This window comes from Martes martes, assembly GCF_963455335.1.
Source record: "Martes martes genome assembly, chromosome: 11".
Classification (NCBI taxonomy): domain Eukaryota; kingdom Metazoa; phylum Chordata; class Mammalia; order Carnivora; family Mustelidae; genus Martes; species Martes martes.
This window is the reverse complement of record NC_137899.1, coordinates 46,130,917-46,150,936: the sequence shown is the minus strand read 5'-3', so window position 1 is coordinate 46,150,936 and position 20,020 is coordinate 46,130,917. Positions and strand designations below refer to the sequence as shown.

General features: G+C 36.5%; 1 protein-coding gene and 1 pseudogene across 5 annotated transcripts in view; both read right to left on the bottom strand.

The window, feature by feature from the left end:
- LOC308351990 (large ribosomal subunit protein uL4-like) overlaps nucleotides 1–20,020 on the bottom strand; it is a 536,185-nt pseudogene that overhangs the window by 313,640 nt on the left and 202,525 nt on the right. The gene's annotated exons all lie outside the window — the stretch shown is intronic.
- Nucleotides 1–20,020, bottom strand: part of PHF14 (PHD finger protein 14) — a 219,758-nt gene that overhangs the window by 178,204 nt on the left and 21,534 nt on the right. For all 4 annotated transcript variants that reach the window (XM_080817985.1, XM_080817983.1, XM_080817984.1 and 1 more), the window contains one exon: nucleotides 2,824–2,983. In XM_080817985.1, coding sequence (XP_080674111.1) covers nucleotides 2,824–2,983 — 160 coding nt within the window. The remainder of the gene's footprint in view (nucleotides 1–2,823; nucleotides 2,984–20,020) is intronic.

The window sequence follows — 20,020 nt, the reverse complement described above, 5'->3', positions numbered from 1 at the left end:
AGTACTGATGGTTTCCACACATTAAAGCACATCATTTTCTATGTAGAATTTACAGCTCCCATCAGAATCAGAGGGGGAAAAGTCTAATCAGCCTATGTGATACACAGTTTCAATACCTTTTTCATTCTTTTCCATACTGAAGCTACAATACTAAATGACTTGTCAAATTTTCTTTTTTTTTTTTTGCCTTGAATCAAAGTATATCAAGCTTTAACCATACCCTTCAAACTATATCAAGACCTATAATTTCCACCATAGCCTATAGATGAGTATGTGCCTCAATCCAAATAAATGTTCAAATACTATAAAAAGAACTTCTGCCAGGCTGTACCATCAAGGGAAGTATCTACAGGTAAGATCCACAAGAGTCAGTACAAATATTTCTCAGTGAATCTAATTAAAGGGGCCTCTCTTTTCTCCATTCAGAAACAATTTTACAAGTTATTTTGTGGATTATAATAGCATGAAAAGACAGATGCTTTACAGTTTTTCAACAGAACTTTCAAATTATGAAAAAGAAAAGAGGTAAAACAAATTCTTTTCCCTAAAAGGAAGCTCTATGTTTTCCAAAGTTGTCTTACTTATTCACCACAATTTATCACCAAAAATTTCAACTGTCAGGACGAAATAGTTACCAGAATGAATTTATGCAGCTGGTACTCTATGATCACCTTAAGGAAATGGAATACTGGTAATAAGAAAAGCAATAGAAGCAGCATTAGAAATAAGGAGACATTTATTAACTACTTATTATGCTCCAGAAACTGTATTGTTCTATAGGAATCACCTCTTTCCTCTCAAAAGTACTAAGAAAATGGAGGTTTTGAAAGGTTAAATCACATGCCTATAATCCCAGTTATTAAAAAAAGACCAGAACTCAAATATATGCAGTCCAACTTAAAAACCTATACTCTTCCTGCTGTACTAAATTCCCTAATTCCGGGCCCAAGTCAGTCCAAACATGAAATAATGCCCAGGTCTATGATAGAGACTAAAGATTCATGTCAATACATCAAGTCATTTGTTATGCCTCATATTTTATTTCATCTTTTTGGATGTGCAATGAGGAAGAAGAGCTAAGATTTTCAGCCATTTATCCTACACATCAACACACAGGGTTCTCCAAGATTCCATGGTAGATTCTATGCTATCCCAACAACTTGTATGGCAACATTTCTCAGGGACCTTTCCACCAACTGAGGGAAATATAAGAAAAATATTTTTGACTTTACTAATGTAACATGTATCAAATTTTAAAAACTATATTTTGGGATAAAATGTATCCTATCCTTTTTAATGTTAAAATATGGAAAATAATGCTGAAAATTTATATACATTATTTTATCATTCATGTATATTAAATATTTTAAAAAATACTGAAATAGTTCATCACAAAATTAAAAAATCACAAAATAAAAAACATCACCACAAAATAAAAAACAATATATTTTAGTACTTCTCTTATATGGGAAGGGATGGGGTATGGGATGGGGAGGTCAGGTAGGTTATGATCCATAAAATATAAGAGGGCAGGAACTACTCTTAAACTACCCAGATGGTAGTCTCTTGGTCAAAAACATGAAAAATGTCAACATAATTATGATGACAATTGCTCAAATGTAGTAATAAAGATGAGTATGAGTGTAGTAAAAAAAAAAAAAGAAAGAAAAGAAAAGAAACATAGGTCTTTGTGCCAGTTATCAATTTATTGCCTCTCAGCTCCAAATCCACCTTAAATACCTGCTATGCAATAACGGACAAAATCCTTCAGCACTTCTCCTTTATAGTGAGCATGATATTAAGCTGTCTTAGTAGAAGTGGTAGAGAGCACAGGAGGAAAGCACTTCTCAGTAGGGATGATGAAGAGCATCTGCCAGGGTTCTGCCCCAGCCACATACAGCAACTACTGACTCTGTGACCTCACAAACCAAGCCTAAAGATCACTTTTCTATGGCCCTCTTAACAAGGACCCACATACTGCAGACACCACACTGGTGCCCCAGTTCCCTCTCCAACTTGAGCCTAGACACCCACTTACCAAGAACTAAAGACCCAGTTCTAAACCAGGCAAACCAGTAAGTATCTCTGCCATCTAAAAGGTTGCAACTACACCTTCTCCATTACCATCTGAACTCCAGCCTTGGCCAGGGGACTGGGGGAGCGGGTGTCTTCCAAGTTTGTCATTCCCTGGATACTCTCCCTCAGCTTTAGGGTATCTATTTAGAGTTCTTTTATATTGCAGTAACTTTTTTTTTCCTTTTCTTTATTTAAATTCAATTAGCCAACAGGTAGTACATCATTACTTTTTTTTAAATTATTTTTTAATTAACATATAATAGTATTACTTGTTTCAGGGGTACAGACTGTGATATCACAGTTACTTTTATCATAGCATAATAATTCTGTAAAGTTCACCTTTAAAACCACTGTAAGGGTTCTGTCTTCCGGTATACTTTTGAAATCAGACAGATCTGGGCTCAAATCTGACTGTTTACCTGCTTATGGCCTTGATCAAATTAAAATTACTTAATGATCTCAGCCTCAGGTACTATACCTATAAAATGGAAAACTTTAGCACCTGCCTCATTAGAGTCGTTAGTGGGATTAAATGGGACTATGGTTATAAAGGCAAATGTAGGTAACCAATGAAGTCTTTCCACCCTCTTCCCCCAATCTGTAGCCTACTGTTCATTTACCCTATGCCCCCCCAAAAAATACAAAGAAACAATCAAGCAAAAGTTTGTAACTGAAACAAATTAGAATAGTCAGAAGCAGACACATTATAAAGCAGGCATATTAACCCATCAGAATTATGACATCAACCTTCCAGCATCTGTCTCCTTGAAAATTCCATCCTGATTAGGACACAGTTCACAGCTAGGGGAAACACCACATTTACAGGCATCACAAAACCAAGGTTCCGTGGAGTTTTCAGAAGCTGAACTCATAATAGAGTCACTCTCTCCATCAACTCCATAGCAACCTAAAAAAAAAAAAAAAAAAAAGATATGATTAAATAGGTTACTGTTTAACTCATTTATAAAATTACAAAAGAAAAAGGGAATTAGAGAACAAATCTGAAAAATTACTGGTTTATAAGAATGATATTAAAGTCAAAACAGTGAAATAATTTTATAAAAGTACTTTTTCACCTACCATAGTATGCACAATGAAACAAAAATGACCTTTTAAAATAATTTTATATCTATTGGAACAGCATTACGGGAATAGAAAAATGCACAGTTCTTTAAAAGATTACACAAAAATAGGGCGACTGGGTGGCTCAGTTGGTTGAGCGACTGCCTTTGGCTTAGGTCATTACCCCGGAGCCCTAGGATCGAGTTCCGCATCAGGCTCCCAGCTCCACGGGGAGTCTACTTCTCCCTCTGACCTTCTCCCCTTTCATGCTCTCTCTCACTGTCTCTCTCTCAAATGAATAAATAAAATCTTTAAATAAATAAATAAATAATAAAAGATTACATAAAAATAGAAATTTTCATTAAGGAGAAATGAGATTGCAGCTAGGAACTACTGATTAGTATTTATGGAGCTCCTTTTGTAATGGACACTTAAATTTATTTAAGACCATGCTCACACAAAACAAATATACAATCAAAAAAGTCTCTAACTTTGAAGATGACAGGTAAAACACAAACTCCTATAACCATAAACACAAGTTAAGTATTAGTAAAAAAAAAAAAAAAAATACATAAAGAAACCCACACAGACATAAATAAAGGTTATAGAACAATTTGAAGTGTTCAGACTAGAGTTAGACAAACTGAGTTCCATTTACAATTGAGCCAACTTTAAGTTATAGAAGGCATTTGATCTTTTTAAACATTTATAAGTCTATCTTCTGTAAAAATTTATCCATAACTGAAATTAATGAAAACAGGAGATTATTCTTTTTCTGTTTAACTCAATATCCTGAGAGAAATTAAATTATTTAATTAGAAAACGTGATAAAAATTTTTAAAGATCCTCATTGCAAACAAACAGGATTAGTTAGTATAGGTCTTTACATTTTAGAATAGGTCATGTTACATTTAACCACCTTTCAATTATTAAGAGCAAAATGTTTCCTTATCAATGCAAATATACATATCTACAATTACAAATTATATTTAAAGTTACTATTTGCACTTCCAGATTAAAAATTTTTATAAAATCAAAAATATTTTCCTTGATTTTGAGCTTAAAAAGAGTGTATTAGATATCAAACATGTACGCCAATAGGATATTCAAGCAAAACATCACTGTGAACATTCTGGTAAGATCAGGTTCTCATTAAAATTCCTGAAACTCAATTTTTTCAATGACCTCAGTGTTGATGAGGCTCTTAGTGTGTGACAAACCAAACTCACTAGAAAGTGATGTCATATCCATTACCATGAATTTTTTTTTTCAGTATAAAAATACCAAGAAGAATGTATTGGCACTGACATAGTACTGATAAATATGGAACCCAATAAAGGGCAACTGAAAAGTCCAGAAATCATTTCACCCAGACTATAAAAAACCATGACGAACTCTTGATGACTTACACTATGGACTATAAAAATCACGAGTCCTAAATAGTTTTCTTTTCCCTAAATAATGCTTGACACAAAACTTCATATTACCTAATTTCTCTTTTTCTAGAAAGGAAGACACCATCCTCATGATAAAAATATCCTGAAGAGAAAAAAAATTAATGCATAAATAGAAATAAACTCAATTCTAGGCCTTTATCACCTTTAGGCGTGGGCACTTCTCTGATTTCCTAAGACACATTTGTTACTTCTCCAAGGTAGGTTGCTTCTACAGATAGCCAAATAAACCAACCACCCCAGATCTTCTGACCAGGTTTATTCTAAGAGTCTAAGTGCCCAATTCTAAGGGGCATCCAAAGTGACCTCTATAAACTGAAGACATTAAAAACAAACAAAAGGGGTCCCTGGGTGGCTCAGTGGGTTAAAGCCTCTGCCTTCGGCTCAGGTCATGATCCCAGGGTCCTGGGATCGAGCCCCACATCGGGCTCTCTGCTCAGCAGGGAGCCTGCTTCCTCCTCTCTCTCTGCCTGCCTCTCTGCCTACTTGTGATCTCTGTCTGTCAAATAAATAAATACAATCTTTAAAAAATAAAAATAAAAATAAAAAATAAAACAAACAAACAAACAAACAAAAAAACACTGTAAGAAACATATGTAAGCAACAATCATCTCTCAAAAGGCTTTACCAGTGTAAGATGTGATTATTTGAACTGTTACACACTAAACAATTGGAACCTAAACTGGAGAGTGTCTTCTCACAAACACCAAAGATACTCAAATTAAAATAAATAAATAAATATATAAATACTGAGTTAAATCACCCAGAAAGAAAAGAACCATACACAACGAGTAAGTAATTTTAAAGTACCAACATTAATTTACTAGATGTCACTAACAGGTTAATAGTCATGTGTAACTATTTAAGTCACACAATGCTACTATTACCTATAGATTATAATTAAAATAGCCTGGTAGGCAAAAAACTGAAAAGTTGGTATGCAACTATGACTTACATAAGCTGCCTCAAGCAGATGCCATAATTGTCATCTTCATGCTATTCAAAGGCTTTCTAACAGAGAACCTTAACATAATCTGACAATCATATAAAAGCTTGCCAAAGAAAAGATTTCAAAGTAGCTATACTATAGTACACAAGATGAGCAAAGAAATCAAAACTTATTAAATTCTTTAAATTAAATTGTAGTTGATAGTCATTATCTTCACTTCTGTTTAGGTATATATTTTTTAGATGACAAATCCCAAATGAAAAGGAAATACAATTTTCTCCTTGGGAGCAGTTATTATTATCATTAATAGAAGAGAATTTTTCAGTAAGCACAATACTAAGCAAAATACCATATTCAAAGAAAAATCACAAAACAAAACAATAAAAATTAATCTGCTATCTCAAAGGTTTATACAATACTACAAGGAAAAAAATCTATTTTCTTTACAAAATAATGTTTCTTTGAAGTAAATTATTTCATCTGTATTCACACAAAGTAGGCAATTACCAAAATAACAAAGCCCCTGTGGGGTTATTTTATTCACTTCATTTGCCAAAATCAAGGTAAATCACAGCAGTTTTTTACAATAAAGGAAAATTTCCATTCTACTTTTTAAAGAATATTCTACACACTGGCACACTGGCATAGAGATTAAACCTAAAAACAACCTGAAGAATGATTTTTTTGAGCAGTTCTCCTAGGAAATCCCTACTTTGTAACCTAGAAGATCAGTATCACGTAAGTTCAAAGAGCAGCCAGCAGGTGCCTAAGTATTTCTTCTTCAGCTTCAATGCCCCTGAAAGATGATTCACAGTGTGTTACGACCTCTATAGAGTTCTTCACTTGCCGTTTTTCCAATACTTCTCCACCATACCTATTTAGTCTTCTGACCTCTAGACCAAAGTTCTAACATGGTATAACCACTCTGATACTTTTAATTAATGACTAAATACATTCTAAGATCTTTTTCTTTCCTCCATGCAAAACAGAATTTAAAGTACTATAAAATAATGTTTAGGGGCACCTGGGTGGCTCAGTGGGTTAAGCCTCTGCCTTCGGCTCAGGTCATGATCTCAGGGTCCTGGGATCGAGCCCCACATCGGGATTTCTACTCAGCAGCGAGCCTGCTTTCCTGTCTCTCTGCCTGCCTCTCTGCCTACTTGTGATCTCTGTCTGTCAAATAAATAAAATCTTAAAAACAAACAAACAAATAATGTTTATTTTTTGGCACCTAGGTGGCTCAGTCAGTTAAGCATCTGCCTTCGGCTCAGGTCAAGATCCCAGGGTCCTGGGATCAAGCCCAAAATCGGGCTCCCTGGTCAGTAGGGAGTCTGGTTCTCCCTCTCCCTCTGAACCTGGCTCGTGCTCCCTCTTTCTCAAAGGAAATAAATAAAATCCTTTTTTAAAAATAAAAACAACCTTTGGGGTGCCTGGGTGGCTCAGTCGTTAAGCATCTGGCTTCGGCTCAGGTCATGACCCCAGGGTCCTGGGATCAAGCCCCACATTGGGCTCTTTGCTTGGCAGGAAGCCTGCTTCTCCTTCTCCCTCTGCTGCTCCCCTGGCCTGTGTTCCCTCTCTCACTGTGTCTCTCTTTGTCAAATAAATAAATAAAATCTTTAAAAAATTAAAAAAAAAAACACCTTTATTTCCTTCTACCTACCTAATTCTGAGTAGAAGATAGATTATGGAAAGAATTTTTTCATTTGGGTACCCATATAAAATAAAATTATAGCCATATAAAACCTGTTTCATATAGTGTTTTCATATGTGTAAACATAGAAACATGTTTCTATGCCCATCTGATTAGGAGTCCACCTCTGAGTAAAACATGCAACTTGAATAAATCATGTTTGTGGAAAAATAATATAAACTGTGTTTACAGTTGTTTTGAATTATACAAGGGTATGGATAACCCAAATCAGTGGAAATTTTCCCCATTCAACTTGTCTCATGGGAGCAAAAGACCTGCAGCCTTCCATCTTTTAGAGTTACTTAACTTTGGACAAATCATATCTCTGAGGATGAGTTAAAATGACCTACAAATGAATTTAATATTATCTCTCCTAAATTAGTTCTCAGTATAGAAAAAAAAAATAGGAGCCCAAAAATTGTTATTTAAAAACTTAAAACATTTTTTCTGTTCTTAATATTTTATCATTAAGGCCTCTGATATTTATTCACTTAAAAAAAAAAAAAGATTTTTTAAAGTAATACTGTTGTTTATGAGAAAAGATGTAACAAATACGTCCTAAAGCATAAGAGAACCAAAGTGTCTGCTGACTTATAAAGTTCAAATGGTTGTAACTTGAACATACTTTACTACTCAATTAACATTCATAAGGATACATTTTTGTGTATACTAAGAAATAAAAATGGTCTAGGACTAGTTAATGGCAGACTGAAAATAAATGGGAGGAAAACATCTCTTAGTAGACCTTATCTCATTTAATGCACAGCAGCTAAACAGAAGGGTAGCTGCTGGCAAATGTAGTGCATTACCTAATGCTCTATCATGTACTATGACACATATGTGACATTTTTCTTCAGACACAGTGCAATCAGTTTATCAGGATAACTGACATCACAGTCAGGGGTACCCTGCTATTACAAGTCAGTTACAAGAATTTGTCACAAAGATGTTTATGCTATGTGACAAGTTGGAACTCTTTGATCTCAAAGAAAAATTAATCTACATTTAGATAAAGTGAGTATTCTAAAAAGTAATAAGCAGTATTTCAAATACTATCTCTTAGCAAAATCTCAACTTAAAAACTTCTTTTTATTATGCTTAAGAATAAGTATATTTAGGGGCGCCTGGGTGGCTCAGTCATTAAGCATCTGCCTTTGGCTCAGGTCATGATTCCAGGGTCCTGGGATCGAGCCCTGCACTGGGCTCCTTGTTCAGCAGGAAGCCTGCTTCTCCCCCACTCCCCTGCTTGTGTTCCCTCTCTCGCTGTGTCTCTGTCAAATAAATAAAATAAAATCTTAAAAAAAAAAAAAAGTAAGTATATTTAGGGGTGCCTGGGTGGCTCAGTCGTTAAGTGTCTGCCTTCGGCTCAGGTCATGATCCAAGGGTCCTGGGATCGAGCCCTGCATCAGGCTCCTTGCTCAGCAGGAAGCCTGCTTCTCCCTCTTCCACTCCCTCCTCTTGTACCCCTCTTTTGCTATATCTCTCTGTGTCAAATAAATAAATAAATAAATAGAATCTTAAAAAAGAAAAAGCATATTTAAAAAAAGAAGAGGCACCTGGGGGCTCAGTCAGTTAAGCATCTGACTTCAGCTCAGGTCATGATGATCTCAAGGTTCGGGGATCCAGCCCTGCTCAGCAGGGGGTCTACCTGTACCTCTCCCTCTGCCCCTTCCCCAACCTGTCATTCTCTCAAATAAATAATACTGAAGTTTGTCACTTAGGCATCTGAATTTAAAACAAACAAACAAAAAAAGAAATCAGCGGAGCGCCTGGATGGCTTAGTTGGTTAAGCATCTGCCTTCGGTTCAGGTCATGATCCCAGGGTCCTGGGATGGAGCCCCACATCAGACTCCCTGCTTGGCAGGGAGCCTGCTTCTCCCTCTCCTTCCCACCTGCTTGTTTTCTCTCTCTCTGTCAAACAAATAAATAAACTCTTTGAAAAAAAGAAAGAAAGAAAGAAAGAAACTAGCAATACTAGCTTCCTATTGTGCTTTAGAAAATTTCCCTTTCTCTGGATTAATTTTATATAAAAATTCATTTTGGAACTTAAAAAGTTCCAAAAAAGAGCTAAAGATCCACTGCTGTAATTTTATTTAAAAGGAACATTCTATAAACAATGGAAAATAACACAAAGTTACAAAGTACGTGAAAGGGTGGGAAAAATATTTGCAAGAATGGAAAATCTCCGTAACACATATAGCAGTGAAAGGATTAAGATTAGAATGGAAAGAATTCCAGTAAATCAATGAGAAAAAGACAAGCAAACTTATTAAGAAATGACAAAGGAAATGCAAGGCAAGTAACAACATAAAATGCAAGTGGCCACAAGATACCAAACTTCACTCATAATAACATGAACGCATATTTTAATCAAGTGATAATTTCCAAAAGATTGAAAGAAAATTTACTAATATGCAGTTATCAAGTATTTTGTACATTTTTGGTAAGAATATCAATAAGTACAGTCTTTTTGAAGATCTTTCTGGCAAATCTGTCTCTTTAAAACTTAAAACGTACTTATCTTTAGATTCAGCAATTTCGCTTCTAGGAATCTATCCCACAGAAATTATTACATGATGATATATGACACATATCTGTTAGTACTATATACAAGTGAAAAACTTAAAAGAAGAAAAATAAAGACACCACGGTTGAACCATTCTATAGCTAACTATGTAACATTAAAAAGAATAATATATCCCATTTGTACTCACATGAAAAGAATCTCAATATTAACAGATTACATATGAGTGAAATAAAGCAAGTACAGGAGGGGAAGTCCCATGGTATTTATCGCATTTATTCAGAGACAGAGAGCATAAGCATATGCATATGTGATATGTGTTCATGTATGTACAAGGAAGCCTGCACAAAAGGTCCCCTGGGGAAGGGGCTATCACTGGTCAAATTTGGACAATTTAACTATCAGAAAGAGTAATCAGATAATAGATGATAATATCAGAGAGCACAATAACAACTGAAAAGAAAAAAAAAGGGAGAAGTTCTCTATAAAACAAATGCTGCCTATTAATGTAGAGGAATGACAGAATTAAAAATCCCATCTTATAACTACATATATAACTGATTCTGATAGAAACCCGAATACCACTATGCAAAAGGCTATTAGGAAAATTAACAAAGTCTCAAAGTTACTACCTCAGAGATTACTTGTTACTTACCAAAAGAAAAACAAATGGCTTTAAAATGGAGAGTTCTAGGTGACACTATCTTAACTACCACCAAAAATTCAATAAACTGGCATCGTACTTTTTTTGATGTGGTATAATGAGAGGTAAACATCGACATAGTACTTTTGCCAAAAAATGTTTAAACTGAGTCTAGTTATGAGGAAAAAAACCAGACAAATCTAGATTGAGGGAAATTCTACAAGTTATTCTAAAACCTAGCTTACACTCTTCCACACATGGTCATGAACAACACAAAAAAGACAGAAAATTTGTTTTAGGTTCAAGGAGACTAAGACACAAAAAGCAACGCATAATATGTGAATGGATCCTAGATTGGGATCAGGGCAATACCACTGTGATAACAGAGGTATAGAGGTCACAAGAAGAGTTTGCACAAGGGCGCCTATGTGGCTCAGTCAGTTAAGTGAACAAGTCTTGATTTTGCCTGAGGTCATGATCACAGGATTGTGGGAAAAAGCCCCACCCCGCTCCGTGTTAAGCTCAGCACCTGCTTGAGAGTCTCTCTCCTCTCCCTCTCCTTCTACCCCTCCTCCCATGCACGTGCACTCCCTCTTTCCCTCTATCTCAAATAAAATCTTTAAAAAACAAAGTTTTCATATTACCAGCCATTAATTTTTTTTGAATGTGTTTGTGTATCTGTATGCACACAAGAAAGCAAGACAAGTCTGGAAGACTATACACAAAGTTTAAAGTATGTTTATCTCTAGGTGGTATGATCACGGAAGATGTTTTCCTTAGCTCATTTATACTGATATGTTCTACTATGAAAATGTATTCAAGTAATATGATAAAGTTAAATGAAAAGCACCTGTATGGGGGTTAGAGAGTTGCAGAGAGGGACAGATGTGAATATAGACCAAACTGTGAACAGTAATTTCCTAAGCTACAAAGTAAAAAAAAGAAAGAAAGAAAGAAAGAAAGAAAAAAAGCAGAATTCAGATGAAGGCCAGTAATTCATTGTTCTACTTTATGTACTTCCATATTTGCAACTTCTGTCTTTATATGCTACTTATAATTAATAGGAAATAGTTTAATAAAAATGACTTTTCAAATACCCTAATAAGACAAGGCAATGGTAAACACTAATTTAACACCTATACATTTAGGTTATATTTGTGGAACATAAGGAATATGAGAAGAGGGAACAGTGTAAGTGAAAGCAAGTCATTCAAATTGGCAGGTTATGAAATCTAAAAGAGTCCTGCTGTGAGTGTGAACTTTATTCTAAAAGGACAAAATGATTTTAATAGGGGAATAATATGAACAGATGTGCATTTCAGAAAAATCAGCCCTGAAGATAGTAGGAGAATCGGAGCAAGAAGAGGTGCATCTGTTTAGAAGTTTACACCCTAGCTCCCATCTGCCTCAAGTCTCAACCTTCTATCAGCTTGAACCATTATTTTTGGTGTTCAGAGTTTCATTTTATCTCTTCTTGCCATGTTCCCAACCACTTCTATAAGAAATAAAAAAGTCTAAACTTTTAAAAATGTTATTGTGGGTCTTACCTACCTTATACCGGAAAGTATACTTTATTCTTCATTGCCCTGGCTCCTCGCCATGACCTGTATCTGTAGCTCCCTTAAGCTCTAGGATGACAGCCACCTACCCATTTCTTTTCCCTCTCAAATTTTACTTCCTTCTAAACACAATGTCTCTCAAAGGATGATCTTCCCCCCGCTCCTGCAAGAAAATCCAACGTACCTTTTAAAACTGTAGATACTAGAGCCCCACCCCAGACCTACTGAATCAGAATCTCTAGGACTAGTACCCAAGAACCTGTTTTAAACACGCACCTCAGGGGGTTCTTGGGTGGCGAGTCAGTTAAGCAACTGACTCTTGATTTCAGCTCAGGTCATGATCTGAGGGTCTTGAGATCAAGCCCAGCACTAGGCTCCCTACTCACCAAGGAGTCTGCCTGAGATTCTCTCTCTCCCCTCACTCTGTCCCCCACCTCACACATGCACACACATGTGTGCTCTCTCTCTCTCTCAAATAAATAAATCTTAAAAAAAAAAAAAAAAAGATCAAGTACCCCGGGTAATTCTTTTCCACTATAAAATCTGAGACCACTGGATAAAACATCAGACAATTAAAGAAATTATCTCTATTTTAAAAACCATTAATATTTATTTTGTATACCACCCAAATATCAGCCACAATCATGGCAAAAACAGAAACATTCAGGAGATTTAGACTCTGACTACATAAAAAACACAGGAATTTGCTAACAAGATATTCACAGATTCCAATCCTTACATAGGTACAGTGGCTTCAATCATTCAAGACTATACCTCTAAATAACTTATTTTCCCTAATTCACATAGTTGGCAACAAAATGAGCTAAAGAAAACATCTCCCATGATCATACCACCTAGAGATAAACATACTTTAAACTCTGGTGTGTATTCTTTCAGACTTGTCTTGCTTTCTCATGTACATACAAATATACAACAAAAGTATTTGCTACTGGTTATTTACCACAGAATAAAAAACCCACAAATTCACCAAGGTTTTACTTCACATTCTCTTTAAAAAAATAAATAAGGTTATACCCATTTTATACATACACAAAATATCTCTAAATTGCCTTACACCCAGGGATGCCTGGGTGGCTCAGTGGGTTAAAGCCTCTGCCTTCAGCTCAGGTCATGATCCCAGAGTCCTGGAATCCAGCCCCACATCAGGCTCTCTGCTCAGCAGGGAGCCTGCTTCCTCCTCTCTCTGACTGCCTCTCTGCCTACTTGTGATCTCTGTCTGTCAAATAAATAAATAATCTTTAAAAAAAATTGTCTTACACCCATTTCTTTTTTTTTCAAAAGATTTTATTTATTTATTTGACAGAGAGAAACACATCGATAGAGGAAACACAGAAGAGAGAGTGGGAGAGGGAGTGGGAGAGGGAGAAGCAGGCTCCCGAGGAGCAGGGAGCTTGATGTGGGGCTCGATCCTACAACCCTGGGATCATGACCTGAGTTGAAGGCAAACACTTAACAACTGACCCACCAGGCGCCCATGTCTTACACCCATTTCTAAAAAAAAAACAAAGTTTATGATTCTGTGCTGAAAATATTTTTTTTAAAGATTTTATTTATTCATTTGACAGAGAGAGATCGCAAGTAGGTAGAGAGGCAGGCGGGGGGGGGGGGGGGAAGCAGGCTCCCTGCTGAGCAGAGAGCCCAATGCGGGGCTCAATCCCAAGACCCTGAGATCATGACCCAAGCCAAAGGCAGAGGCTTTAACCCACTGAGCCACCCAGGCGCCCCTGGAAACATTTTTTACAAGAGTTATATTTTGTTTCCACAAATACAAAGTAATCTCTGCTTCAATGAGCTCATTTAATTTTTTTGTTTCAATTCAATTAGTGATCATTAGTTTCAGATGAAAAGTTCAATAATTCATCAGTTGCATATAACACCCAATGCTCATCACATCACATGCCATCACCCAGGGCACCTGGGTGGCTCAGTGGGTTAATTAAGCAGGCAGAGAGGCAAGCAGAGAGGCTTCCCTGTCTCTGCCTGCCTGCCACTCTGCCTACTTGTGATCTCTGTCAAATAAATAAATAAATTTAAAAATAAATAAATAATAAATAAATGCCCATCATCCAATTACCCCATCTCCCTATCTACCTCCCTTCCAGCAACCCTCAGTTTGTGTCCTAGAGTTAAGAGTCTCTCATGGTTTGTCTCCCTCTCTGATTAATTTCAATTTAGTTTTCCCTCCCTTCCCCTATGATCCTCTTCACTGCTTATATTCCACACGAGTGAAACCATATAACTGTCTTTCTCTGACTAGCTTACCGGCTTATTTCACTCAGCATAATATCCTCCAGTTGCTCAATAAGCTTATTTTAATGAACAGTAAAATAACACTGAAAAGTAAAGACATAAAAGGAGCCTTGAAAAAGTGATTTCTAAATGCAAAGAAAAGGTCACATTAACAGACCAGAAATGAATTTAATAGTATAAAATGTGGTACAAATCATAAACACCTTAAAATTTCTCAGAACTAAAAACCAGTAAGCTAAATACAATGTATTCAGAAATATATATTTTAGTGCAAGGATTAGCAGCCTATTGTTTGCATATCAAAATGTTAGCTAGGATGCAACAGAAAGTTACTCAAATGAAATTGCTGAACACTACCAGCAGAAAAGGACGAGAAGGAACAAAAGCAGGGAAGGAGTGTGTTTATTTTGTAGAATGGACAGTTTCAGCCAAGGAGACACCCAACTAGGTGTTTCCCTGATAGGAGTGTCTTGTCAGGTGTGTCTCATCTGACAGCTTCTTAGGAGAGCCAGTCTGAGCTGGGTTGGAGCTGAGGACCTGCACAAAAGCCCCCTGAATTATCATAAAGTTATCCTTAGCTCATTATAATACTAAAATCTTCTCCTACAGGTAGAGCTTTCTGCCATTTTTTGAACATATGATGTATCCACGAGCATCCTGACATATTAAGCATGCATAACTGAACCAGAAGTGCCTATATGAGTTCCCTGACCCCTCCCCCAATTCACTGAATAAAAAGTTTCCTGTACTAACCCCATGGGAGATAGTACTATAAGAGCTATCTCCCTTTCCCTTACTTGTAACAAGAAAAAATTCTTTTGTTTTCAAACCCTCCTTGGGTTGTGCTCAGTTTGATATACCAATGAACTCCTTGAAATCAGTTACAAAAACAGAACATGCAACTGACTCACAAGTCACCTAGATTTACCAATAAGGTATGATGCACTCAATACACCCACAGCACAGAATCTATAACTCACTTATAAAACATTCTTCTTTGTTCTTATTTTACATGATTTCTTCCCCTATTATATAAAAACAGCAGACACTTTATCTGGCATATCCTTCACTTTCCTAGCACCAAATCTTACATTTAAATGTTTACAGAATCAAGGTAACAAAAGAAATTCATTTAAATAGCAGTTAATGTTTACATCAACACCACAGAGAAACTTGTGCTCACCAAATATCCCTCTTCAATCCTCTCTAGCTGGTAAAAAGATCAACACTAGAGAGACAGAAATGCTGATGGGATCTATGACTCAAAGAAAGTAACAGGCAAGTCCCATGTGTGGGGGTGGGGCATTTAACACAAAAAAAGAACTTTAAATTATTTCGGTGGTTTATGCACATAATAGTAATTGCTGTGGTCAACAGAAAGCAAGTCTAAGAGGGACTCATGCATTAGAGCCCTATGTCTCTTAGTCTTCAATATAGAGAACTGTGGGATTCCCCAGTGATTCTGTTAACCCTTTCTCCTGCTTCATTAGACTCTGACTTTTAAGTTTCTACCTTTGTAACTCTGGGAACCTGATAAAGAATATCAATTGTGTTACTTGGACATATTGCTTATGGTAAAAAGGACCCCACTAGCAGACTGCATCTGAACTGAGAGTAACAATAAATGGGGATAGGTGGGGGAGAATGACACAGCCCAAAGATGGCTCCCAAATGACTGTAAGCTGCTTGCTGTAAGGACTACTACAAAGATTCACAAAAAGGAAGGCATGAGGCTGCTTTGGTGGCAAGCTGTGATTTTGTTCTTCTATCCTTCTGAATAAACTGGTGCTAAATGTGCCCAATGATAATCCTGAAAATCTTTAAGTTCAGCTACCCTGGTAAGCATCGCAGAGCTACCTCTTTGTATTATCAATGGAGCTAATGTTTTAATATGTGTATGAAACATCTTGGGATCCTCTCAAAATATAGATTCTGATTCAGAAGGACATGGTCTGTGATTCACTATTTTTGACAAGCTCCCAGGTTATATAGATGCTCCTACTTAATGCTGTGGATCCATGGACCCTACTCTGAGTAGTAACACTTAAAAAAAAAAATTACTGAAATAGGTAAGAGTGACATTTTAATTTAAATACTATGAGCTCTGGGGGCACCTGGGTAGTGCAGTCAGTTGATCTTCCAACTCTTGGTTTTGGCTTGGGTCTCGTGATCTGAGTCCTGAGATGGAGCCGAAGGAGCCTTACATCAGGCTCTGCACTCAGTCCAGAGTTAGCTTGGGACCCTCTCTCCCTCTCCCTCACTCCCTCCTGCTCATGTGCGTGCATGCTCACTCTCCCAAAATAGATGGATAAATCTTTTAAAAGTAAGTAAATACTATGAGTTGTGGAACATTTTTAAAAACTTATTTATCTACTTACCACTTAAGATGCAGCAAGAGTTCAGTTATATAGGGATAAAGACCTTAAAAATTATAATAATTAAGCAGTCATGAAAGCTCTGATTGGGACAGTGAAGAACTGACACTTCTAAGAAGCTGCTGACCCCATTTTAGAGAAAAAAAAAGAAAACTAAAAATTAAAGAGTACTAAGAATATGGTACACCTCAAAAGAGACAAAAGAACAAAAAATCTAAATTATTTGGACCAAGTCACATGTCACTGCTTATTTTTTCAAACCAGGCTTTAATTAACATGGGCTTGCAACTATGTGATGACCCAAAAAGGGACCAAAAAATATATATACTGATCAGTCTGCACATTACTATGCTAAGAATTACCATCATTACTCTTCCCCAGAGGAGAAAATCAACCATCTAACTAATGAATATTAAGCAGGGGTTTTTTTTGTTTGTTTTTATTTTTGTTTTTCTATTAGTAGACTCAACTGATCTAAAGTTAATGGAAGATGAAAAATTCTTCACAGATCTATTAATCAATATAATTTCTTGCTGCTACTACCCAAATATTGTCCAAAAAAACTTAAATAGAGAGTCAGGAGTATTTCCGTACCAAAACTACCCCTTCTCAAACATACTACTCAGTGATATCTGGTAAAGGAATCTTTTTAGACTAGCCAGATAAAAATAACCTACAGGAAATTAAGTTAAAAAGGAAAAATGTATTTATGTAATGCATTTATGAAAAACACATTAATGTTTATTAACACTTCTTCCCTTCGGGTGCCTGGGTGGCTCAGTCTGTTAAGTGTCTGCCTTCAGCTTAGGTCACGATCTCTGGGTCCTGGGATGGAGCCAGAGTCAGGCTCCCTGCTCAGCAGAGAGTGTGCTTCTCCCTCTCCCTTTGCCCCTCCTCCCCACTAGTACACAGAAGCACACAGTGGCTTGAGGTCTCAAATAAGTAAAATCTTTAAAAAAGAAAACTAACACTTCTCCCCAAACCAAAACAGATACTAAAACTCACCAAAACTAGGAATTTTTCAAGCTACTAGTTCTAACTCTACTAAGAAACCAAGAAAAAAGAGAATTATATAATCATAATTACACAACAGAAACTCCAAGATTAACAAAAGAAATGGGATATTATGCTAGAGGGGAAAAGCTGTAACAATTTTTTTAAAAACTCTCAAGATTTATGTTTTACTTTTGATTTATACTTTGCACTTTAAATTTATCTGAAGTTCACAGAATTCACAATACTACCAACAAAGCAATTATACCACAACATAAAGATTTATCTAAAGATGTAGAAAACTGTTCAATTTCCCCACCTAGTTTTCCTTATTTATTCATTCCACATATTAGCTGCCTCTCAAAAAACTTACAAAGCTTCACACTCAAGAGCATTAATTTTCCTTTCCTGTCTTCCCTTTTTCCTTCTCCCATAACAGAAATTCTAATGAGTCAGTCTTCGAAGAAAAACGAGCAATCATTAGCAAATGCTCAAAAACATTTGGAACTTAAACTGCCATCAGAGCCAGTTAAATGAATTATGCAAGAAAATATGATACACAGCTTTACAGACACAACTTGGTTCTGACTTAAGTGGAATTACCACTCAGCTTGATCATCTTATTTGTCTAACTTGACTCAGAAAGACTTTCTGGCTGTTTCTAAAAAATCAAAGCTACCTTAGAAATAAGGTAGATTTGCCATTACTGAGGCTATTCACCTGAAGCATAGGTCCCATTATGAATCTTAAATAGCTCTACACATGTTAAGGGTACTAACAGGGTACCCTTCCAGAAATCTACATTTGTGTGAACAATGAATCTTCTGGGAAAGAACTTGTACTAAGAATCCAAGGTGCACAAGTCTGAATCAAAGACAACAGAACCCAAGAAAAAGGTTCACTCTGAATTGTACATGGCACTTGTTCCTGGTGGACTCAGGGCTGAGTTTTAAAGGCAGGCATTTAGAAAAGTAATTCCTTTACTACTATAGCTGTGAGACCACAAGGCCTCAGCAGCCTGACCACCAACACCAAGAGACAACATCCTCAAAACAGATAGGGAATTCTACGTTCAAGTACCTTCAGAGAAAATGCAACTGACAAAAATGAGTAAGTGGTTTGGGAAAGGACAGTGGTAAAAAAGAAACTGTAGGCTTTACCAGCAGGGGGCAACCCTATTCAACTCTAGCAGAAGCCCTCAGGAAAAACTACTGCTGCCAGCACTTCAAGAGAAGTTTGAAATCCAAAATGTATAAAATAAAATCTCCCTGTTTTTAAATATTAGGAACCAATTCAGTTCCTTAAAACCACTGTGTTGGCCTTCAAAAACACATGCATGGTCAAAGCGATGACCTATGAAGTAGAGACAGTGCTTTCAGCATGATAAGTCAACATTAATAGTCCTGGTCATGCCTGCAACACACATCAGCAATGACATTTATGGATATAAGCAGTGGTAACATATTTGTGATCAACAGTGGTGATGAATACAACAAACACATCAGCAGCACAGCAGCTGCTTTTGATGTTTACCTCTTCTGCACCTGCTCTGAGGAATCTGAACCACGCCTAGAGAAAACAAAACAAAACAAAGCAAAAAAACAACAAAAAAAAAACCACCCCAAACATATACACAACCATGTTGACTCGTCTGTTTAATTCATTATCACTAATCACAAGTGGTCCTTTAAAGCTGTCAGTAAAACATATATATTTTTATATATATATACACACACACACACGCATACAGTGTTATGCCAGTATTTCCCTAATCCACTTCATTCTCCCAAATACCTATTTTATACCAACCTCTGTTCCCAAATCTTCCAACATCTATCTCCCCCATCTCCACTCTGCTAGTGACTTTCCTTCCCATTTCACCAAGAAAACAAGAAGCATTCAAAATAAGTTGCACATGCTCTGACCACTACATCTAACAACCTACCTACATCTGTATCCATATATCCTTTCCCCTCTGCTTACTATGGCTACTCATATTTACTCAATCTCTTCACTTGATGCTGGATCCCATCCCCTCTAGCCTTGTATTCAAAGCCCTAGTTCCAGCAACTGCTTCCTTTTCTCTCCTTACATCAATTGTCCACTCTCCTTCCACTGGTCACCCCCATGTTAGTACTAAACTAACATGCTATGTAATCTCTGTATCTGTGATAGGCAGCCTCTAAGATGGTCCCCAATGATCAGTGCTCCTTGTATTAATCATCTTAGAATGTGCCCTCCTACATTTAAGTAGGATTGTTCTGTGTGAAGAATATGCAGAAATTATAGTACATATTTCCAAATTAGGTTGTAAAAGACACTAGCTCTCTCATATGACTGCTTCTAACCCTTTCTCTCTCTAATCACTCATTCTGAAGCCAGCTGTCCTGTCATGAGAACACCTAGGCCCACATGGTGAGGAAC